Raw genomic sequence first — 17,806 nt, 5'->3', positions numbered from 1 at the left:
TTATTTGAAATTTCCGCCAGTTTTGGCGCGAAACGTGCATCAAGTGGAGAGTCTCAAAACAAACATGTTTTGAGCTGTGCTCTAAGTACTAATTTCCTAGAATAAAACTACTCCATAAAAGGCGCTCTTTTATAAGACCCCAATCGCGAATCGAAGCATAACAAATTTGTTATATTTTACGACTTCAATTATTTGGAAAATAATGGCAATTCGATGACGAATTTCCTGTGGAGCACGCAGCGAACGGGAAGGGCCACTGAGCCGGCGACTCCCCTCTTTAAACAATTGAAGTCAAAGGGTATCGGAGTCCAGCTACGACTGCATACACACAATCAGAATATACGACAAGATAATCGCGTGTTTGCACTCCGATCGCACTTACGATCGATTGTGGGCGCAAACAAGGAGTCGGCCAAATTTCGATAAGCAACTGGATTAGCTGAGTGCGGCTATGGTATATTGTATGATAATACACGAATCTCACCTTAAGGGAAGCATCGAGAGTAAACGGACCTGGGGCGAGGGCCAAACAGGACAAACAGTTGGTCAACACAAAAAAAGAAAAAAGAAAGAAAGAAACAGGCCTCATAAGACAGTTATTGACAGCGAGAGCAAACACAAAAACAACTGCAAATACAAACACAAATGCAAAATGCAGAAGGTAAGAAACGTGAGCAGCGAGCAGTGAGCAGCAGCAGAGGCAGAGGCAGAGGCAGCAACTTTTTATCACTTAGCCGCCGCGTTGGCGATGCCAGCGCCGTCTTCGCGTCCTCCGAGCTGCGACGACGAGCACCAAATAGCAACAAAATAGCAACAACAACAACAAGAGCAACAATGAACTCTACAAACACCCGTCGTGCATTCTCTCGCTCTATCTATCTCTCTCACCTTCTCTCTCTCTCTCTCTCTCGTTCTGCTGGTCGTTCGCTCTTTGTCGCACGCTAATTGGCTCTTGCTCGCTCCTGTGGTACAGAGAGCGAGCAGGCAACGCGCAACCACTACAATAACAAATTTACCCCCGCACACACACACTCATGCACTCATACACTCACACACAGACACACGCTCGTAGTTGAGTTGATTTCAGTTTTTGTTTGCCGCTTTTCCCGTTTTTGTTCCGCCAACTGTCGCAAGTTTTCGAATGCCATCCATAGATTGTGCCCTTAGTCCATAGAATATGTGGTTCAAATCAAAACTGTCGCGCACTCGACACGGACGCACCGGCTCCGGCAACGCACTCGGCTCGGGGTTAGTTCAGTTTGAAAAGGAAGCGAAGCTTCGAGCGCACAAAAGCGCCTTTCAAGTGCCAACTTATCCACAGTGTTTAGATCGCAATTAAAACTTGAAAGCAAATCATGACAATGAATTATAACATTTAGTGCTGCATATCTCAAAAGAGTCCATCCGATCACGGATCAGAAGTGTTGACAAACATTACATTGATTGCCTAAAGCAGTGTTGTTGAACGAGCTTAAGATTTAACCCTTCCCGGGATTACGGCACCAAATCCGCAACTGTACAAAAGGTGAGCATTCATGAGTATCAGCAAAAGATAAGGGAACTTCACATGACTCACTTGACATGTGTGTTTGAACATTGTTTGATTGACCGATTGAGTTTCTATTTACCCACACATATCAATTATTCGATTTAGTGGAATCTATCAATTTGAGTCTTTAAGTAAATACCAGAAAAGGGTCAAGGCGTTGGTGTGTTCAATATAATACTAATACTAAGATCTGCACTCACGTAACTACCGATCTTGTTATCTGATTTAATTTAAACAAAAATATATAATAATAGTTTACTCTTATATCTTATCTTCAGTAACTTCTTATATATTAAAAATATTAAAATTAATTAAATAAATATTATTACTAATAATAAAAAGAATTAAATAAATTGATAAATATTATTACTAATAATAAAAATAAATAAATAAATTAATAAATATTACGAAGTATGCATTTATATATTTGGCATCAAAATACTTGTCCACTCTTCACTAACTACCAAAATATTAAATGTAATTTAAAATAATAATAAATAATAATAAATGGTGCATAAATAAATATCAGATTTACATATATTAAGGCAAATTTCTTCAGTAAGTCCAGCACTTCACTAATTTCTAAAATATCGGAACTATTTTTCTGAAAAATAGATAATAAATAAATATCGAAATTGCTTTGAAGTCTTAATTAAGTAAATATTGTAGTAAGTCTCCTAGAAAATCAGCTAGCTCTTATCGGTTCTTGGAGGTTCTTCCTTTAAATCACATATGTAAATTGTTATTTAATTTCATGTTAAATATTTAATGTTATCTCTATTTGCCTAGTTGTATCTTATAAAAACTACTGGGCTCCAAATATTTGTTTATTATTGTACGATTCATAGCTGGTATCTTTATAAGGGAATACCAAAGGAGTTTCCTGCCTTCAATATAGGGAAATATTTATAAAAATATTTAAAAAGTACAAAGCTTCTCCCTCAACATATAGGTCGACTTTAACATTATGTGTTTCCCTGAGCACTGACTCATGCCCAGCTTTAACACCCCTCGCAATTTGTTGCGGACTCCATTGAAGTAACCCCTGACCAGAAAATCTCCAAAACAAAACTGAGCACACACACAACTCACGTCTGCCACTCTGCGATGCGATGTGATGGCATGTGATGGCACGAACAAAGCATATCTATTGAACTCCATTACCGTTTGCATTGCAGCACATCTCGGCGCATAGAGACATAGAGGAAACGGTCAGTGCACCGCAGTGGAGTCCCTGGATAACCCGACAGCCGGCAATCGGGCCACTCACCTGACGCAGCCAGCTCCAGAGTCCCAGTGCACAGCCATGACGAGCATCTCGGCGCTGCTGCACCGCAATCACAGTCACAGCAACAGTCACAGTCACAACCACAGTCACAACCACAACCACAACAGCAATGGCTACACGAGCAGCGGCAGCAGTAGTCACAGTCACCACAGCAGCAGCCTCTCACCGCCAACGACAATCGGAGCAGCCACAACGCCGCCGCCACCACCGCCTCCAGCGGTGCCTAAACTACAGCAGCAGCAGCAGCAGCAGCAATTGCAACAGCAACAACAACAACAACAACAACACAGCTCCAGCTCGAATGGCAGTTCGCATCATGACCACATTAAGCGACCAATGAACGCGTTCATGGTGTGGTCCCGGGGCCAGCGACGCAAAATGGCGCAGGACAATCCCAAAATGCACAATTCAGAGATATCGAAGCGTTTGGGTGCCGAATGGAAGTTGCTCACCGAATCACAGAAGCGTCCATTCATTGACGAGGCCAAGCGTTTGCGGTGAGTGAGTATGAATGTGTATGTATGTGTGTGTGTGAGAGAGTGTATTGTGTGCATGTGTGCATGTGTGCGTGTGTGCGTGTGCAAGTGGGTTTGTTGTCTGGTTACAATTTGAGCGATTAGCTAAGACAATGGGCAGCTATTGTGGGGCTCCAAAGTGGCATTGAGTAGCCTTTGGAGCTCTGGGTCGGGCCGCATTCGATTGGCATATCTTGGGCAAACAACTACAGCTCTATAGAGACTTTTAATGGGCCTTTGCATTTTGCATTCGATATATATAGAGAGTCTGATAAGTGAGCAATGTTTGCGCTGTCTAAGTCCTTTTATTGATTGTATTGGCTGTGTAAATGTTAACTGACAATAATTAATGAGCCGTCTGAGCAGAACGCACTGGGCTTGGGGCTTAACCTAATGGCCATTCCAAGTTTTTGGTTAAGGCAACCGAAGTCATATACAAATAATATATGTAAGTATATGTAATAAATAAAAGACAACCATCGAGCCCGAAAACAAGAAATGCTGTTCAAATATTTGCCAATGTGCGAGGCGACGCGTCGATAACGCACGGCACACTCGCATATCATTTCAATTTCAATTTCGATTTCGATTTCGGTTTCAAGTCTCAAATTTACTTCTTTCACTTATTTTCGGGCAGAGATAACAGAACAGGGCTGACCAATTAGGGTATGGGAACTGCAACAAAGCCAGGGCAAAGAAAGCAAAAGTGACAACAACAGCAACTACAACTACAACAACAACATCACCATAATACACACCTTTTATCAACATTTATCGTTAGTCAAACAAATGTCAACAATTGCGCATTGTTGCAGCTGGGAACTCTTACAGAGCTCGAGAACTTTAGAAACACTGCCTTGCTAAATGGAATCAGATAAGCATTGAGTCTTGCAGGAAAGGTTTTATGAAAGGGTTTTGGCTTCAGTTAATATACCCTGTACGACTCAAGCCGCGTACGAGCTGAGGCGTAATAGACTGTATTATAGATATCTTTAAATAATTTCAATTCAATTAAATAAATTATAGATAAATATATCTTTAAATAATTTCAATTCAATTAAAATTCAATCTCAGAGGCAATACTTTTAATTCGTATACTTATAGAAAGTATTAAAACTTTACTAATAAAAGTCAATTGCCAGATTCTAATAATTTTTAATGCCGGCAAATTCACTATTTGCGTTATCTCATTTCCTGAATTACACTCCTAAAAATATAGACTATATCTTAATTACGTAATTGTTATGCGCAAGCTCTAAGCTTTTTCCTACATTCAAATCCATAATCTTATCGTGCTCATTTAATCCCTGATTAACTAATATACTCTCAAAATTTCTTCAAAATTATAGAGTGTATCTTAGTCGTGTAATTTTCTGGCCGGAAATTCAATGGTTATATTACCTTGAAAATAGATTGAATGACCGTTTGCCTCAATTCATTCCATGATTAACTGAAGCTATTTTATCTCAAACACTATAGAGTATCTGTTAGTCAAGTAATTGTCTTGTCTGCATTGTGCGGCTTCGATTTTATGGCCGAGGGAAGTGGGCAACAGATTGACTTTGTGATATCATCGTGATCGTTGAATCGTTTTAATATCGATCCGCCGTGGCCCGATCTTTGATCAATGTTTCAACATTTACTCAATTTACAGCGCGCTGCACATGAAAGAGCACCCCGACTACAAGTATCGGCCTCGACGCAAGCCCAAGACGCTCAACAAGTCCCCGGTGCCGGGTGGCGGTGGAGGCGGAGGCGCTGGCGGAGGCTCAGGCAACAACGCTGGACTGACGGTCGTTGGGCAGCTGGGCAAGGAGCCAGTCCAGCCGCAGCACTCGCCGCATGCTCAGGGCCTGCCGCATCATCACCACCATCCGCATCATCCACATCCGCATCCCGCCCATGCGCACGCCCACGCCCACGCCCACCATCACCATGCGCAGCTGAGCGCAGTGGCTGCTGCCGCTGCCGCTGCCGCCGTCTCGCACTCCCACTCGCACTCGCCCACCTCGCTGGCCGCCAAGTATGGCTTTGGGTCTCCGCTGGAGCTGTCGCTGCCGCGCGTGCCCGGCGGCTTCCCGGGGCTGGCGCACTATCCGCTGGACCCAACACTGGCGCTGGACCTGCAGGCGAGACTGCAGGCGATGTACGCCGGCAGCATCTATCATCCCTGGCGCTATTTGCCGCTGATCAGTCCCGATACTCCGCCCTCACCGCCCAGCAGCAGCGGCACAGGCATCTCCTCCTACGGCTGTGTCAAGTCATCCAAGTCCTCGCCCGTCGCCGTCGTCCCAGCGCTGGCCACAACGCCGCCCAACATTATTTGACCGACTCCACTGCGCTACGGCGCTGCCGCTGCGGAGCACGCGGTCTAGATATGGAGCATTCACAGCGACTAAGTACCGCACCGCCCCCTTGCACCCCGCCCCACCCAAACTGGTAGCAGCCACTTATGAGCTGCCCACTTACTTATGTAGGACCCTAGTATTAGCTAAATCTTTGAGTGTTTCTGTTTTACGTTGCGTATTTCTGTTTCCCCCCTCCCCGACTATGTCTACGTCTACTCCCTTTGGTTATGTGGTACTTAACTATGTATATAAACAGCACACAAATATATAAAATATCGGATATGCTATCCAAAACGAAATACACCAACAAAAACCAAAGCAGAAATTTGAACGGAAACCGAAATAAATAAAACTCAAATTGTTCCTATCAAACTGGCGCATGAGTATATTCTTGAGTAGATGCAACGGACTTTGGGTAAGCAATGGATGGATAAGCAATCAATCAATGATCAATGAAGAGCTCAGGATAACAATAGTTTGGACAAGTTTGAATACATCTTGCGTTCAGTTACCACAAACCCAAGTCTATAATTTCGATACATAGTTTTAATTGCTTCTAAGTTCTTAGTGCTTTATCTATAAATATATAATATATATTGTTGGCCCGATCTTGTGTAATATATGTGCGTATATATAAAATCTATATTTTAATGTGATACAAAACGAAAGGCAAATTGTAACTGTAAACGAATAAATGATTTTTAAATAGCTCACGCCCCACTGATTGATGAATACACTTGTAAGACCCACACACAGGCAACAGCAATAGAAACAGCAATACCAACACCAACACCAATCCCTATACCGAGAGCAAACAACCCGACCAGCCAGGCAATCTGTCAGCAGTCAACCGCCAGGGGGCGCCACAGGCGCGTGAATAATAACGACAATGTTTGCTGATGCGTTGATTATTAGTTTAAATTGCCGGCCGCTCGAGGGGTTGTCTACTGTACCGAGGGGGTTGCTCAGCGCTCAGCGCTCAACAGTCTCAACTCTTAATGCTTAATGGGATTCACTACGCCCACTTGTTTATGCAACGGACTGTGAGAGCTGCGATGAGGCGTGGCACGGCGCGGCGTTGCGTTGCGTTGCGGAAAGCAGCGCTCAGTCGCTCGCCCATCTAAAAAACAATTGACACCTTTTCAGCTAGCAGCCAAAACAAAGAAGCAGCCCGCAGTTGCTGGCGACGGGGGGTGGCCAGGGCGGTGCGCCGAATGGCAATTGCGACAGCATCATAACCAGCTCAAAAGCCGCACATAAAACTCACACAAATGCCACGCTGCAGCGCAGCAAAAGTCCTGATAAGAAAGCGAACGCGCGACGTCTGCCCACAGAGCAAAACCCCCCCACCAATGCAGCCCCCACCCTCGGGCTGGCAACTCCAACCCGGCAGCCAAAAGTCGTGCGCTGATTGTCTGCACAGTCACACACACACACACACACACACACACACAAAGAGACAGAGCACAAGCGAATGAGAGCTCACGTCTGGCTGCCTTTTGTTGCCGCAAGGTCGTTTTTATAGTGTCCTGGTCCGAGACCCAGAGACCCGGCAATAAAGACAGTCCCTCTCTATTTGTATTTGACCTCACCCGAGTCGAGTCGAGGCACAGTCACAGTCACAGTCACAGTGCAAATCACTTGTGCGAAGCACTACGAAATGCTACAAAAATATTTGCCCAATGAAGTTGTCAGCCAGCCCACAAGGCGCTCAGGACAATAAGCTCCACAGTAATGCAAGCCCCCAGCCAGAGAATAGAATAGAACAGAGCAGAATAGAACAGACCGGAAGCCAGACGAGGGCATTTCTTGAATGAGCTTGTCAATCTGCAGTCGAGCACCAAAGATCTGGTAATTAAGTGATATAGCGATAGCCATGCCCAAGTAAATAATTAGTTAACAGTTGGTTAGGCTTAGCCTAGATGTATGCAACGTTCTCTTGCCTAGAACTGATGGATTATGAACTACCGAGAGAGTGAAACAATAAATATTCCACATTCCTTTCGCATAAGATGTTTGCGGATTCCCTCAGCCAGCAGCCAGAGACAACAATGGCTGGCAAATCAATTATCAAAATTTAACGGGTCAACTACTTACAGCCCTCCTCGGCAGGAGTCAATGGCTATCAAAACTAGCAGACACGCGCAGGACACGTGCACTCATGCCAAATGCCAATGACAATACACACACAAGCTCATACTCACGCACAGCCACTACTCACACTTGAGGAGCTCTTTCAATTTCATTCTCTCAAGTCACTTGTTTCAAGGCAAACAAAAACTGCGAGCGGAGCGCGCAAAGGACAAACGAAAAACGTGTGAAATGAAAGTTGTTTGAATTGCTCTATGCGGTTGCCAGAAAGAGATGCTAGAGGGGAGAGCGGAGAGTGGAGAGGCGAATCATTCTGAACTCTGTGGGCGTGCATGAAGAGGTGACAAAGGCCGCAGTGGGAGTAGTAGTAGCTGAGATAACTCTCCCCCTGCCCACAGACACAGCCCGCAGTGTAGTACAAATTTTTGTTTTATTTATTTGGAACGACGTCGTCCTTTGCCTTGCGCCCTTTCTCATTTTTTCTATTTTTTTTTTTCTCTCTTCTGCTATTTCATTCCTGGCACACTCACATCCGTTTCGATAAAAAGAAATATTTTCTTTTTGCCATGCGTTGGCGTGGCACTTTTCTTTGCTCCGGCGCTTCATTATTACTATGAAGTAGTATATTTATATTTATTTTTTGCCGCTTGTTATTATTTTGCTGAAGTTGGCGCTTTAAGGTAGCCTCGGCCATTGCCCATTGCCCATTGCCCATTACGCAGAGGATATTGTGGGGTCATGAATCAATTGGGCAATGTCCACTGGCCGGAAATATGGCGAACCGAAAAAGATGGCACTCCATTTGCATCTCTTGTATTTGCGACTGGGGAAGGGGGAGTGGATACTTGTAGGGACTTGACTTCTAAGCTTTTTCCTTTTTCTACTGGCAGCTGCTGCCAGTGTGGCACATAATCGCGTGTAATAAATTTTAATTTTTTAAGCATTTGTAAGCAGTTTTATCGGCCCAACAAAGGACTACATTTTTTAAGTGCCAAGCCAGCCAAAAAAAGGATATAAGATTAAGACGCCAAGGAGAATATGAGACATAAAAAACGCCAAGCAAATTAGCGACCCAGTCGCGGCACGCACCACGGCATGGGGATGAGAGAATGAAGCCGTCAGACAAGGCTGCTCCGGCTCCTGCTTCCCCTCCGTCGCCCTCTTCTCTGCTCTGTGGTTTATCACGCCCACTGCGTCAACGGATATCCGACGCATGGAAGACAAACAAAAAAGGCATTAAATCGCATTTAAGTCAAGGCGAGACGCAGAAGCGAAACGAAGCGAAAGCAACCACCGCAGCCCCGCTCCAGCCGGCTTATACCTCATTTGCTTGGCAGCAGGCTGGATGGCAAGGCTGACGACAGCCAGAGATACTGATGCCTTGACATTCCCACATCAGTGCGAAGGATATGCACAGCTTATCGCTTGGCAATGGGGCTGCCTCCGAGTGCTTTAAGTGGAATCATAGATGACAATGTCTTGCGCATACTGATATTCACACTGGAATATGCTATAGTCTTAGTCTTAAAATTCGAAATTCACGCACAAGTAGAGTAAAAACAATAACAATACGAAATTACCCTGCAGAATAAATGACATTTTGTTTCACAAATTATTTTCTCAGTAACAAAAGGCGCGATAAAGAGCTGGCGTACTGCATTAATGAAATGGGCCATGGACAGGACAGGACAGGACTGGACAGGACATATAAAAGTTATGCCCGGACCCTGGGCTCCGGCAAATGAGCCTGTCAGCAATTAAACCGAGCACTGAGCAGCGGCATTCAGAGCGCGAGAGCTGGAGCTGCAAATGCATTCGCCAACAATGCCAGGCTCCTTTTTTAGTTGGCTTTTTTACTGTAGGCACGCTGTCCACTCAGTCAGCCAGTCGGCACGCAGGGCTGGGCTGCTGGCCAGCAGCACAAAGGAGCAATTAATGCAAAATTGTCGCTGCATAATTGCTGAACATGCAGCTGAAGCAGCAGCAGCAGCAGCTGAGCATAAAGAAGCAATTAATGGCGTGCAAATGCGCCTGGCATGCATAAAAATGCTGAGCCTTCAGCTTCGTGCAGCAAAAAGTTGAAAAAGTGCAACAGCAAAGGCCAAATCAAAGTTGCTGACCATTTGGCAGCCCGGCAAACAATTGCAATTACATTAGAAAAGGCAGCAACAGCAGCGGCAACAATGCCAGCAGTTTAGTCCCAGCAATGTGGCACCCACGTAGCGCGCTCACTTCCGTTGCATGCCAGGCACGTTGCAAATTGTCGCAACGCAGCGCATCCAAAAAGAAGGAAAGCTCAACAAAAAGAAAAAAAAACTAAAAAGTGACTGTCAACACACAAAAGCCACGGCCAAACGAATTGCCAATTTAAATGTGAATAGAAAAATTGCAATCGCCCCTTCAGAGCTGACAGAATCCTTTCACAATCGCCAATCACTCGGTTGTCCCAATCACAACAATGGGCCCGACCCCACAGTGCAGCCCGCGTTACAGCTGCTCGGATGCTGCGAGCTGCACTATTACGTATTGTATGTACGTAACGTAATGAAATATGCGAGCGCACACACACACGCACACGCTGTTAGAGACTTGGCTGCTTTAGGTGTTTGTTATTCAGATGATGCTAAAAGTATATGCAGAGAGGGAGTTGCACTCACCTTAACTGTATATTTTGAATTCCAAGGAAATTATTAAGAACACATTTCTCTATGTACTTTAAACTTTTAAATACAGATTTAAAATTTACAATTGCGAGCACTTCAAGTAATCAAAAGCTGGCCGGATATAAACTATTATCGTTAATTTTCACATATCGATATCTTGATGACTAATCAAATCATCGCACATCCCTATTAGAATCAAAAGAGATCGTGCAATTGAAAAAGCTACAAGTGCAAATACAAAACCTGCGTATTTAAGTTACTTAACTTAGCTAATATGCTATTGTTAGTTAATATTCTTGCTTAATGCACGCTTGCGAAGTGAGAAGAGTATATAGACTTTGTACAATGTGTATCTTGCTATGTGTGTACACTAGTAGTGGTATGTACACATGTATGTATTTGTCTGTCTGTCCGCATGAACGCAAACCAATTGGCCATTCAAAACTGTAAATAGTGCAACAACAAATGTTCGAGGTGCTACAATTTGGAAATATGTACATACATATATACATTTATACTCGCATAGATAACCAAAATCTTCAAATAAAATCATTCAAAATAATCTGCTTAAAAGTTTCAAATAAAAGTAGAAATATATAATTCCTACATGTACATATATGTACATATCTACGTTCAGAGGGCGTGCCAATATGTTATCGCTGAGTGAATTACTATTAAACCTCCATTTTGGATTCTCAGCCCTAAAATTACATACATAGCTACATTTTTATTTAGGGGCGTGACAGGGCAGAACTTTATCAGTTTAATATCTATAAACGATTATCTATTGAAATATCAAAAACTATACACATACATACACTGCGCGTCATCAGGTTAGCGCCCCCCTTTACACTCAACCACAAAGCTAAATAAAATCTAAACTATCAGAGCTCCATCTTTGAAATTTTTTTACAATATACTCCATTTATTTATCTTTAAAATACAAAAAGAATGGCTACTGTAACAATAAGGATTATTTTTTAATATTTTTTTTTGTAAAATGTACAAAAAACATGTAACAAAAATTTGGTCATCAGATTAGCGCCCCCTGCGCTAAATTCAATTTATTTAAGTTAATGACCAAAAATAGCACCGTATTTTAAGCTATTATTATTTTTAAGTAATATTAGTAGTGCGTAGTGCCGTTTTTTGTTTGAAATTACTTCAAAAATTCGATTAGGAGTGGAATTATAAAGTTGTTCAATACTATTCAAGGATATGGTTGGCCAAGCGTGTTCAGTACCTTCGATTAACTCTGTCTTTGCACTATAATGCTTTCCGGACTCATATACTTCCTGACCAACCATCCCCAGACGTTTCCAATGATATTAAGGTCGAGTGAGTATGGTGGCCACTCCATGAGATCAATTTTTTGGCCCTGAATCCAGGACTTCAGGGATTTGGATTTGGATTTGGAGCATTATCATGCTGGGAAATCTAATGCCGGTTTTCAGACAGGTTATAGAAATTCGGAACAGCAGTTTTAAACACGGTGTTATAGTCCTATGCGTTCATGCGCGATGTCAAAAATTGGAGCTTACAAGCGCTGTAGTAAGATATTGCACCCTACATCAATGCCACACTACCCCCCCGCCGCAACGGCTTGGAAACCGTTCCAAATTATGTTCTTCTATGCGTAGGTCATGGATATAATAAATTTAGCCATCAGTTCCTTCCAAATTACATTTTTCTCATCAGAAAAGCCAACATGCTGCCATTGGATAGACCACGTCATGTTCGCCCGGCCAAAATTAATGCGTATTTCTTTTCTCAGCATATCGACTGGTGTCTTTTTTTTTACATTCTGTTTCTTTAGGTAATTAACTTTCCTTATTGCTCTTTGGACCGTTGATAAGCTCGTCTTAACACCGATTTTATCCCTAATCTTGGTGGTCGATTCATGGGAATTCGAAGCTTCCCGAACTAATGCTCTTCTATTTCCTTCTGAAATCGTTTGATTATTGCCGCTTATATAGTTTTTTCCATAGTTTTCCCTATTTGTAAGAAAATTGCCACTTAGTTTTCTGTTTTTTCCTGTTTTTTCAGCAATTTTATGGTTGCATAGTCTAGATTCAAAGTATGCCTCAATCTTTGATTTTCAACCAAAGATAAAACTGTTTCTTTACCCATACTATAAATATATTGAATGCTTTGAGCTCCACAAAAAATTTGGTGAGTGTAATTGCCGAAATAAGCAAGATAATTACAATTGCATTTGGGGGCGCTAATCTGATGACGCAAAATAAGTGCACACATTTTTTGCGAAAATAGAAAAGAATAGAAAATAAAACATAACGGATTTTCACTCGCGCTTTTTTTTTGGTATGAGAGACATCTCATATGATGATAATGAAATAAAAAAAAAACCAAGAAGTTGCGTGCAATAGGCAAAGAGAAAAACGTAAAAGAAAATGAGTGTAAGGGGGGGCGCTAACCTGATGACGCGCAGTGTATGTATATTATGCATGTCTCTGAGGGCATGGAGCTAGAGCAATAAAATTAGAAAGTGTATTATGCAGTTGGCCAAATTCATAATTGTTTGAATTAAAATGCTGTAGATGCAATATTATTTGAAGATAACACAACTGCATTATGACACCTGATTAAGCAGTACTATAGGTAAGCATACATATCATGTGTTTTGTTTGTGTAAATAATACTGCAAGTCCGCTAATTGAAAACATGTGCAGATAACTCGCAGTCTGCATGGTAGCGAAATTCTAGCTGTTGACGAAACAAAGGCACCAACAATGGGGCAATGGACTAATTAAGCAGCGTCTTCAGCTGACCCGTTATCTGCATCGGCAGCCAATCAACCCACAGAATGCAGCGTCAGTGCAGTCAGTGTGCAATCTGGCGACCTTTGGCTTCGACTTCGAACTAGCTGGAAGACCCGTCTATAAGTAATTGCATAATATATGCCCTGGAACTGAACTGATAAGGATTTCGTTGCCAGTTCAGATCGAATGCTCAAAAAATTCAATTAGGCCTAGACTGGGCGATAAGAATGGGTATAAATTCGCCGTGGAGATCAGCTGAAAATGCAGTCATCTTCTGGTTTGCAAGGAAGTTGCTACTTACAAGATGAATAAGTTTCTTGTGCTAGTAGTCTGTGTGCTTGGCACCGTGTCCGCTGGTCGCATTGTCCAGCGTGACTACGAGAGGGACATTGGCAGTGGTAAGTGGCCCAGAAGGAGTAAAGCGGTGACTGCAAATGATCTCAATTACTCCGCAGTTGATCAGCGCGTCGTGCGCATGTCCAAGGAGGACTTGCTGCGCCAGAAGTTTATTCTAGACATTGTGCAACAAGTTCAACAGCCCTTGCAGCAGGATGATCTTATTGAGCTGGACCAGGGCCTTATTATCAACCCAGAGCGCTATCGCGGTGGCATCGATAAGGAAATGCAGCGCGTGATCGACTTGGACCGTCAGCGTCGTCTCCTGGATGAGCGCGAGGTCTATAGCATTCGCAATGTGGAGCATGTTCAGCAGTTGCGTGGCATCTACCGCCTGCTGGTGCGCGCCATCGACTTTGAGACCCTGGAGCGCAATGTCGTCTATCTGCGACGCAACGTTAATCCCGTCCTGCTCATCAACGCCTTGACACTAGCTATCCGCGATCGCGAGGACACCCAGTCGCTAATCGTTCCTGCTGTGCAGGAGATATTGCCCGAATTGTATCTTGACCAGCAGATATTGGAGCGCGTCCAGCGTGTGCAGGCGCAGATTGAGAACAGCCCGCGACCCTCTTTCGTGGATGTGATCGGTCTAGGCCAGCGCATCCGTCAGATGAATCCGGTGATGCGCATGGTTATGCCATGGCGCGATCTGCACTTGCAACTGGCACTGCGTAAGCAACAGATGTGGCAGCAGAACCAGAACCGTGTGGTGTTGCCTGCTCAGAATATTCAGGACGATCAGGACATTTCGCTGCTCACTGAGGACATCGGCCTGCGCAACTTTATGCAGAGTCTAATCCAAGAACTGGCTTTGCTCGAGGACAACTCGAACGTCCGCCCACTGACCAGCAACGTTTTGGATAGGGACATCAAATTGGAAGATGAGGATCGCATGCTGGGAATTAACAGCCGCCGCATGGTCCAGCAGCTGAACGAAGATGAAGACATCTATGGCAACCAGCGCGACAATGATGACGACGAAGCGATACCTTTCAGAAATCAACTGGTCGGCAATCGAGTTCCTCTGCTGCGTAACATAGGACAGGGCCTCAGACGTATGCTGGGTGGTAACTGGGAAGAGCGCACCTCGACCAATGACATCAACGACTTGCCCACCGTGGACGCTCGCAGCGATCGCTTGGTGCATGTCGGTCGTCGTCGCCAGAACTTGAACCGCATCGAGCCTGAGGATGAGCAGCTGCAGTCGCGCCGTTGGGGCATCGTTCGTGGCGAGCGATTGAGTGAGGGCCGCCGTGTGGACCAGGAGCTGACTGGCAAGCGCAGAAACTTGATTGAGGATAACCTGCAAGACCTTACCGATAACTTGGAATCCGTCCCTCGTAATGATGATCGTCTGGTGTACATCAATAAACGTCGCCTGGGTCAAACGAACGATAACTTGATTGGAGAAGGCCGTCGTATGGGCGCCATACAGGATGAGGACATTCTGCAGCTGATTCGCCGCGATAACCGCCTGAAGAAATTGAGCGATGAGGAGATCCTGAACGTGCTGCATCGCAACCGTCAGCTTAAGGACCAAACGGAACAGGAACGCTTCATGGGCATCGTACGTGGCGATCGCGTGAGCGAGGGCCGTCGTGTTGGCGACATTGACAGCTGGAGGAACGATGAAATTATGCAATCGATACGCGGGGACAACCGTCTGGGCCAGGTCAACATTGACGACATCAGTGAGATGGTGCGTCGCAACCGCGACCGCGAGGAGCAGAAGCAGCAGGAACGCTTTCTGCGTGTTAACCGCCAGGACGAAAACATCCGCTCTGGAGCTGACAACCTCCAAGCTGTGCGTCGTGATGATGAGCGATTGGTGCACATCAACAGACGTCGCGTTAACCAACAAATGGAAAATCTGACTCCGCGTCGTGTGAACACAATTGCAGAGGGTCGTCGCGTTGATGGCGAGGATACAATGAAAGTTGAGGACATTATGCGTCTGATCCGCAGCGACAATCGTCTAAGCGAGCTCAGCGATGACGAGATCATCGAGATGCTGCGTCGCAATCGCCAGCACAAAGAGCTGGGACAGAAACTGAACGTGGAGCAGGGACACCGCTACCGACGCAGCTTGGTCAACACTCTGGACATATCCGCGACTCGACGCAGCGAGGTTCTACTGCAAACTCTGCGCCAGCTGTTGGCACGCCTGAACCAGGAACGCATTGCTCTGCGCGTCAATGATGAGTTGCAGATGCCCGGCAGCTCCCGCCTGAATATAGCTGATCAAGCTCAACGCTATGCCATCCGCTTGAACGACATGCGCCTGGACTCCCGTCGCAATCGAGTCCTGCTTGAGCAAATTAATGCCATTGAGGGTCGCCTGCAGCAGGTGATGGAACTCGTGATCCGTGAGATTAGCAATGGCAACATCCGTAGATCTGGCGTGCAGCAAATCGACGAGCAGCTCCGCTTGGAGCGTGTGATTGGCGATGTTCTCATCGGGCGCATTGGTGACATTGGAATCCTGCGCATATTGCGTGAGCTGCTCCAGGACACCACTGTGCGCATGGACCGCTCTGGCCTGGGCATGGGCGACCGCGTGCTGCTGCACACCCTACGCAGAATCATCGGCATTGTGGATGAAATACGCGAGCAGCAGTTGGGCGTCTATAACCGTGAGAGCCTGGACTTGCAGGATGTCGTCATCAACGGTCTGCGCGTGGACAAACTGCGCACTCGCATCGAGGACAGCGACATTGATGTGACCAACCTGGTCGGTCAGCCTCTGCAGTCGCAAATGATGGTGCGCCAACGTCGTCTGAACAACAAGCCCTTCACCATTGACATGGACATAAGCGCGAACGGCCCACAGGATGTGATCATTCGCCTGTTTTTGGGACCTCGCCAGGATGTGAATGGCCGTGAGCTGCCCCTGGAGCAGCGCCGCTCGGACTTTGTGCTTCTGGATGCCATCAATACCCAACTGCAGAGTGGCCGCAACCGCATTCAGTACCGCTCGACGAACATTGCCTGGACAACCCGCGATGCCACGCCCTACAGCGAGATCTACCGTCGTGTGATGACTGCTCTGCGCGATCAGCAGGATCAGCTTATTGTCAGCGATCTGGTTGGCGAGAACGGCAGCTTCCCTCAGCGCTTGCTGCTGCCTCGTGGCCGCCCCGAGGGTCTGCCCATGCAGTTGCTAGCGATCGTCTCACCCGTCGAGCGCCTGGAACGCGATCTGCCGATTCGCATGAAGCGCCTGGATGGCGTTATGGGCGTGAGCGTAGCTTCCATAATGGACAACCGTCCTCTCGGCTTCCCCCTGGATCGCCGCATCGAGAACGAGCAGCTGCTGTTGGAGCTGCCCAACGTACAGCTGGAGGATGTTCTGATTGTTAGCGATAACTAAGCAGAGGAAACCATGTGCCAAACCATTCCCCGACCGACTGACCGATGTAGCGACCCCAATCAACTCGTTCTCCGATGTCTCCGAAATGTTATAGTTATATGTAGTAATTTCTTTCTTGTGTAATCCCTAAATAAAGCTATGCAACTGATGCATAAGTGCATTAAAAATAAGTCGTTCGCTCTCACCAAGGTAAATTCCATTTGCCATTTTCCATTTTCCATTTGCCATTAGCAATAACACTTGCAGCCGAGTGAATTTTCTAATTTTCAATGGCAGATCTTAATGCAAATTGCATGACATAGCTGGCAGTGGGGAAGAGGGATTAGGTAGGGCGCCCCCAACAAAAGCCGCCCACAAAAGCACTTTCATATTCTGTTCGGGGCAGACAATGCAGCGTCCAAATAGCTGGCAGGCAGCTTTTTGCAGCCACTATAATAGACTTTTCTTATTCTTGCCACACAACTCAATTTGCAACAACGAGCGGCGAGACCCTCTCCACAGCTATATATGCTCTGTGTATATACGTACATATATCTGGGCGGTCGCAGACGCCCAGCGAAGCGTCAATTGCCAAATTAATTGGCCGTAAAAAATTGAAAATGAAAATATAATCACACTTTCCGTTGTCAAGCTATCGGGCTGTAGCTCTGGCTCTGGCTGTGGCTCTGGCTATGGCTGTCGCTGTCACTGGCTGAGCTGGCTCGAAACGATTTCAGCTTTTAACCCTCCGCTTCGGAACAGTTTTCTCATCAAGGCAGACACTGGCTGCGTTGGCCAACCATAGAACAGCAGACATTTCGCTG

General features: G+C 45.4%; 2 protein-coding genes across 2 annotated transcripts; both read left to right on the top strand.

Moving 5' to 3' along the window:
• Positions 1-1,102: 1,102 nt before the first annotated feature.
• Positions 1,103-6,072, top strand: Sox21a (SRY-box transcription factor sox21a). Its single transcript, XM_018006689.2, has 3 exons — positions 1,103-1,525; positions 2,728-3,334; positions 5,007-6,072. The coding sequence occupies exons 2-3, from the start codon at positions 2,856-2,858 to the stop codon at positions 5,677-5,679; spliced, it is 1,152 nt and encodes a 383-aa protein (XP_017862178.1). The 5' UTR covers positions 1,103-1,525; positions 2,728-2,855; the 3' UTR covers positions 5,680-6,072.
• A 7,400-nt stretch (positions 6,073-13,472) lies between these two features.
• Positions 13,473-17,173, top strand: Fbp1 (Fat body protein 1). The gene is made up of 2 exons (XM_089466608.1): positions 13,473-13,632; positions 13,690-17,173. The coding sequence occupies exons 1-2, from the start codon at positions 13,539-13,541 to the stop codon at positions 17,001-17,003; spliced, it is 3,408 nt and encodes a 1,135-aa protein (XP_089322734.1). The 5' UTR covers positions 13,473-13,538; the 3' UTR covers positions 17,004-17,173.
• The last annotated feature ends 633 nt before the right edge of the window (positions 17,174-17,806 follow it).

The sequence above is a fragment of the Drosophila arizonae genome, chromosome 4 (genome assembly GCF_054131065.1).
Source record: "Drosophila arizonae isolate 15081-1271.41 chromosome 4, UAZ_ARI_1.0, whole genome shotgun sequence".
Lineage (NCBI taxonomy): Eukaryota > Metazoa > Arthropoda > Insecta > Diptera > Drosophilidae > Drosophila > Drosophila arizonae.
This window is presented reverse-complemented; position numbering and strand designations above follow the sequence as displayed.